Source organism: Etheostoma spectabile, chromosome 8, assembly GCF_008692095.1.
Source record: "Etheostoma spectabile isolate EspeVRDwgs_2016 chromosome 8, UIUC_Espe_1.0, whole genome shotgun sequence".
NCBI classification, from domain to species: domain Eukaryota; kingdom Metazoa; phylum Chordata; class Actinopteri; order Perciformes; family Percidae; genus Etheostoma; species Etheostoma spectabile.
Window position 1 is genome coordinate 17,218,766 of NC_045740.1, and position 6,157 is coordinate 17,224,922.

At 42.6% G+C, this 6,157-nt stretch overlaps 1 protein-coding gene across 1 annotated transcript in view; it reads right to left on the minus strand.

The window, feature by feature from the left end:
• The window catches only part of cttnbp2 (cortactin binding protein 2), a 96,255-nt gene that overhangs the window by 80,562 nt on the left and 9,536 nt on the right, over window positions 1-6,157 (minus strand). The window contains exon 2 of the mRNA XM_032522888.1: window positions 4,732-4,839. Coding sequence (XP_032378779.1) covers window positions 4,732-4,839 — 108 coding nt within the window. The remainder of the gene's footprint in view (window positions 1-4,731; window positions 4,840-6,157) is intronic.

Sequence of the window (6,157 nt, forward strand, 5' to 3'; positions counted from 1 at the left end):
AACGCCAACACTCATAACATGGTTAACAGTCCGTTTCATGTTTTAAAGAATCTTTTGTCATTATAAATGATTGTGATAAATGAATATTTAAAAAAATATAATTGTTTCTAAATGTAAAATCGGCCATTATAAATGCTGACACCAATAGATCGGGAAATGCCTAATGCCGGCCGATAATATCGGCCCGCCGATATATCAGTCGGGCTCTATTGATTTATATTTTGACTAATTGCCTGTTACACCTGCATTAAGCACCATCTTTAATCATTCTTTTCAATCATATTACCATTGAATCAAATGGGAATTAACAACAAACTCTGCAGCGCTATGCAGCTTTAAGTATCTTTTAGCGTGTTTGGCTCATTTTTTGGGGTTCTGCACACAGTCTATAAGGTTAAATCTCAAAGCTCTCCACCCATTCTAAACACGGCGGGTCAGAAAACTAACCTACCTGCCCAGCGAGGACGAAGGTGAGAGTGGAAGTAACGGACAATCGTCTCTGGAGAGCAAACTGGAGAAATAAGCATTCATCTCTTCTACTACTCATAACTAGGGCTGTAGGATATGATAAAAATATGCATAGGTGGTAACGTTGTTGAATATTGCGCTAACGATATAACCTGCGATAAATAAACATATTACAACAGATATAAATGTACTCAGTTCTGCATTTCTGCCGCTTTGAGTATTCTGCTAAAGTACAAGACATTGCTGGCCGAGTTTAAAACAAATGGAAGAAAATCATTTCCAAAATCTTTTTATATAATAAACTGAACACTGAATTGAATATAAAAAGGCAGCACTACAAAAAGAACAGTTACATTTTAAGTGCAGTTTACTACTGATATTCTCTTTCAACTAACAAACAAAATAATCTGAGCGTCTTTCGCGATGTCTCGCAGCCTTTGATGTGTTTATTGAGCCACGATGATGATAAACGATATCTTGTGTAGCCCTATAATATTACTACCACTTCCTTGTCACTGGTGGCCACATTTTTTCCATTTCCCATTAACTTTTACTTCTTGTCAGTGTGGGATTGGCAGAGGGTCTTTGAAATATCAAGGACATTAAAAAGGGCTTCAATCTCCTTGATATTTTCTACTTTTATTCTCTGTACAACACCAACAGCATTTTTGTAAAAGTATTTCTTTGTTCAGGTTCTGGCTACTCAGCAGTTACTCTACAATCTACCGTCTGTAAAATAGTGGAAAACCTTACACCTGTGACTTGTCAAAACAAAGAAAAAACGCTTGCTTCCTACTCTGAGGATTGTGTAAAGACGCAGTCTCCAAATGCCCCCTGAAAAGCTCTTGGCACAGAAGAATGGGCGAGTTGTGTAGCCGCCAGCCACGCTAATCATGTGATATCGCTGTCGTTTGGCTAATCTGCCAACAGCCTCTTTTCTTCTTCTCCAGGATGAAACCTGATACGGCAGCTCAGCCAGCTTTAGCCACACGCTAATTAATCTGCGGCTCCAAAGCCTCTTAATAATACCCAAATGGTACAAACAATCAAAGTTGTGCCAAGCTGTGGAAGTTTGGTCCAAGCTTTTGGTGTGGGAGCAGTAAAGTGGCACGGTGGGTTGTAGCTAGTATTTTCGATGTAGATCAGAGGAGCTGCACTAAAACTGCCAGGACTGGGGGTCCACTTCCCTCTGCAGCACTGTGGAACTTTGCCACTGCAAGGTGCTCTGGAAATGCTGACTAATAACACTGGTTAGCTTAATTTGTACTGAGATATCGATAGCCCTGCAGCTGGTAGCCAGATGATGCTTTTCTTCTGTCTGTTCGTGAGGATTTGGATAGAGAAGTGGAAAGCGAGTGAATGGGGGGGGGGGGGGGGGGGGGGGGGGGGAGTTGGCTTAATCCTCTCTGTCACGCTGTCCTGCTTCGTCAAAGACAATATCAGGGCTCTATTTCTCACTCTCTCCTTATGCATCTCATCCGCTCTCCATCGCCTTTGCTCCAATTCAAACCGACGATCTGGACTTCTCACTCAATATCTTTCTTAACAGTCTTTTTGTAAATGTCTCTCTCCCTTCTTCGTTCCCCCTCTCTCTCTCTCTCATGGAGCTTATCAGCAACAGAACAAACAGGCTCATTGTGTTTTACGAGAGCCGTCAGGGCGGCAGAGGGGAGGCTTATTTCATTCAAACCTGGATAGGATATCCATCCACAGGGGAGATGGTGGCCGGCGGGGATTCTCAATGCCGGCCGAAAACATGGGTGAAGTCGCGGTGAGGGTGGAACAAAAAAAGCAACCAATACCAGAAACACAAAGAGACATAGATGAGGTGACATTGGGGCACACAGTCTTAAATTTAAAGAAAGGGAGGCAGCAAAAAAATGACAGACAAAGCAGGACAGATAAGGGGTAGAAGACAGTTGAAGGAAAGTATGAAAGATTCAAATGACTGACTAAAGCCGATGCTTCGATGTGGAGCGAGGTAGAGACTCGTTGTGCTGTTCAATACAAGCAAGGTCGATGACTTCAAAGCCAAACAATAGACTTAATATCATAAAAAAACTGAACGTCATTTCTGTAAGCGGAACAGCTTGCCAACAGCAAAATAACACCAGCTACAGAAAGCTGCTATGCAACTAAAAGGTCATTGAGGATATGTTTATTGTTCTGGAGAATCACCATCAAATCTTAAAACTGAACAGCTCTCTTCCCTGGAGTCCCAGCATTGTGAATGAGTTGCACATGAACAGCTTATTAAAAATGGCTGCACGGACGAGCTTAAAGTAGAGTGTGGATAAACTTAGGCACCAATTCTGACCTAAATAAAGAGCTGAGAGAGAGAGAGAGAGAGAGAGAGAGAGAGAGAGAGAGGCAAGCGTTTGTTCATAAATAACCTCCAACTGTTGAGGTGAGACGGGTTCTCCGGGGCGCCACAGAGTCATCTGTGCAGCATCAGTGTTCAGTAACGGCAAATCAATACATCGCCCATTTTAAAACACAACCTTCATTGCTCTGCTATTTACGTGGGCAGTACAAGAAATATAATTACATCACAATAACAGTCTATATCCTTGACGTTCCACTTCTGTGTGCTCCGGTGCCGCAGGACATTTTGCCAGATGCATGTGTTTTCAGCTAAGTTAGACTATCTGTCCAACCGGAGTTTTCTCTGGCATTACTATTTTACAGGGGCTCCGTGCAGAGCTTAGCGCCACCCATGATGACTGTGATTAGTTTAAAGAAATGGCAATAAACCAGAGCACGTTTTCCTCCTATCCCAGAATGCTGTGTGGAGTAGCCAGACCCTCCTCCGCTCCGTAGCGCATGGATGATCTGGCAAAGCCAGACTACAATACCTTCAATCACCAAGGACAAACAGTCAGACTTATCTTAGGACTTCACGGTTTGAAAAGTTGTAACAGTTGAAACAGCAGTTTATGTCTTATTTCATATTGTTTAAATAAAGTGCAGATCAGACCACACTGAGCAGGCCATAGTATTATGGCAGGTCAACCACCTGTAGACTGTAAACTGCTTCAGGACAGCTCCTATAGTTTGGTTCCAACACCACATGCACTGACCTGACATGCTCCACTACTGGAAGGTCTTCAGACAACACGTCTGCTTTAATTTCTGATTTACCTCACAGGTTTGCTGGAAGATTACCGATTGGTGTCCCGACCAAAGAAGTTTATTAGGTTTGGAGGTCAAGGAATAAGTGAATTAAGTTGGATATTGGATAATGATCTAGTGCCTTATGGGTATTTCTGCAAGATAAACTAATCAAAGAGTAGGAATGTTGTCTTTGGGTATAAGAACAAGTTCAAGTGCCAATATCTGTCCATTCCAAGTTCCCTTTCTTTTAGCTTCTCTTAGTTCTCTAAGATCAATTGATTTTATTTTGGAAAGATTCTGTGATCGTGCAGAAACGTGTGCCAAAACAATGGTGTCTGCTGTAGTTCTGAGTATTTAGAGTACCGTCTGGTATAGGACATACAAAGTTCTGCAAATCACCCTCTTCAAATTCAATGGAGACGGATCCAAATGTTAAAAACATTTAGAAACTAAAACCAGGATTGTCCTAAGAAAATAAAGAAATAGATGCAATCCTGAGGTAACACGTAAACCGCATGCATCCTTCTCTTGTTTAGCAATGTTCACGTGAGACATTGCTGAGAACTTTGCATTTAAACCTCAGTTTCAACTAGCAAATATACTGTAGATAACTTTACTCAAACAGCATTGTCCAAATTGTTTTTTTTTAATAATCACAAAGGAACCAGAACCAGTGACTTCAACCATCTGTTTAATATTGATAAGTTAAGCAGGTGGTGCTGGGTGGACACGAGGATTTGATCACGCTGGCCTTTCTGGCAGGAAGTGCTAACCAGTCGCTCAGCGGGCTCCCATTCAACAAACGCAATTAGAGAGGCTGCTTATCAGCGGGTAATTACAAAGCAAAGAAAGAAACCGTGGGGCAGAGTCGTTCCTCGTGATCCCACAAGTGTTCTGCACATTTCTGGGGAAAAAGCCACCGACTCAGATTGTGTGATATATCGCGTTCATTTAGCAGCATTCGTGACCATTCATCACTTATTAAACCGAGTGATACCGATTCTATTCCGGGTCACAATTACAACGTATCGTCTCATCTCGAGTCTCTCACAAAGGCAGTCTGCTCCGACAGAGTGTTCGATTTGACCAGACAATGGCTACGATTAGCTAATGAGTACAGGAGGGTGTTGGTGTGTTGCCTGGACTCACCCTCAGGGCCTCTATGACCAGGTCGCGGGCCTCCAGCTCCCCCTCCATGATACTCAGCAGGGTGAGCAGCTCTGGCTTGCTCAAGTTATCCATGTTGAACTCACATTTCTGCAACACAGGTCAGAAACAAACATGTCAGAATCACACAATCCAATCAACACTTCATTTTTCAAATTTGGGGCTTGGTATTGGATCCTTGTACTTTTTAAATACTCATTTCATGACAACATGTACGAAAAAAATGTTTCTTAAATGATTCCTTGACCAGATGTTTTAGTTAAACCATGATATTATGTAGGGCTGACCCTAAAGCTAAAGACCCGAACCTACATTCAGTTTTTTGTTTTGTTTTTTTAGAAAAGTCCATGGACGACGATAGAGAAGCATCCGAAAGAAGTGACTGTCACAGCAAGGAAGGAACTGGATGAAGGAAATGTTCCAAAATCCATTCAACAGTTTCAAACATGGTTCACTTTGGCCCAAAAAAGTTGGAACATTCCAACTATGGACCGTCATCAAGTCTATTTACACGATGTTCCACTTCCGGGATTGCTCCCGTGCAGTCGGAAATTTGGCCAAATGTCACCGTTTTTGGTCGGATGTCCGTTACCTTCCCCTTTCTTTGTGTTGGCATTTTAAACTGGATTTATGAGCAATGTGGTGACCTGGTCCTCAGATCTCTGCAGGGTAAATCCAGACAGCTAGCTAGACTATCTGTCCAATCTGAGTTTTCTGTTGCACGACTAAAACAACTTTTGAACGTACACATGTTCCACCAAAACAAGTCCCTTCACGAGGCTTTTTTGCAGAGGCCCTGTGGCTCCGCCCGGTGCCATGACTATTGGGATTAGTTTAAAGAAATGCTGATAAACCAGAGCACGTTTCTCTCCCATGCCGGATGCTGTGTGGACTAGCCAGACCCTCCTCCGCAGCGCTGTGGAGGAAGGTCTGGCAAAGCTACTTGCTGCTTGTTACTTGCCATCATGCAGCCAAGTCTCAAGTTTCAAATATTTATTATCAATATTTATTAATAGCACTGCGCATGATGAACTCGTTATTCTTATGCACAAAGTCAGTACAACCAAAGATTTTACATCTTGTCCAAAATTGCACCCGATTTCGTTAAGGGAAAAAAAAAAAATTACTTATATGACAATTGTGCCACTCCCAGCTTCCACCTGGTCTCATTAAGTGCTAGGCTAGATGTCCCGTCCTACCTCGAAGCTGTTAAGGTCTAATTACATTTAGCTAGGTCATTAAGCACTAATTTGGTCAGTAGCGGCCACGGGGGCTGACAGAGAGGCCTGTAATTGGGAGTGGCCAGAAGCACTTCATGCTTCCCCTTATGTCAATTAAAAGCTTTTTCCGGTCTACTTATAAAAAGCAAAACGGCAGTGTGTGTGTGTGTGTGTGTGTGTGTGTGTGT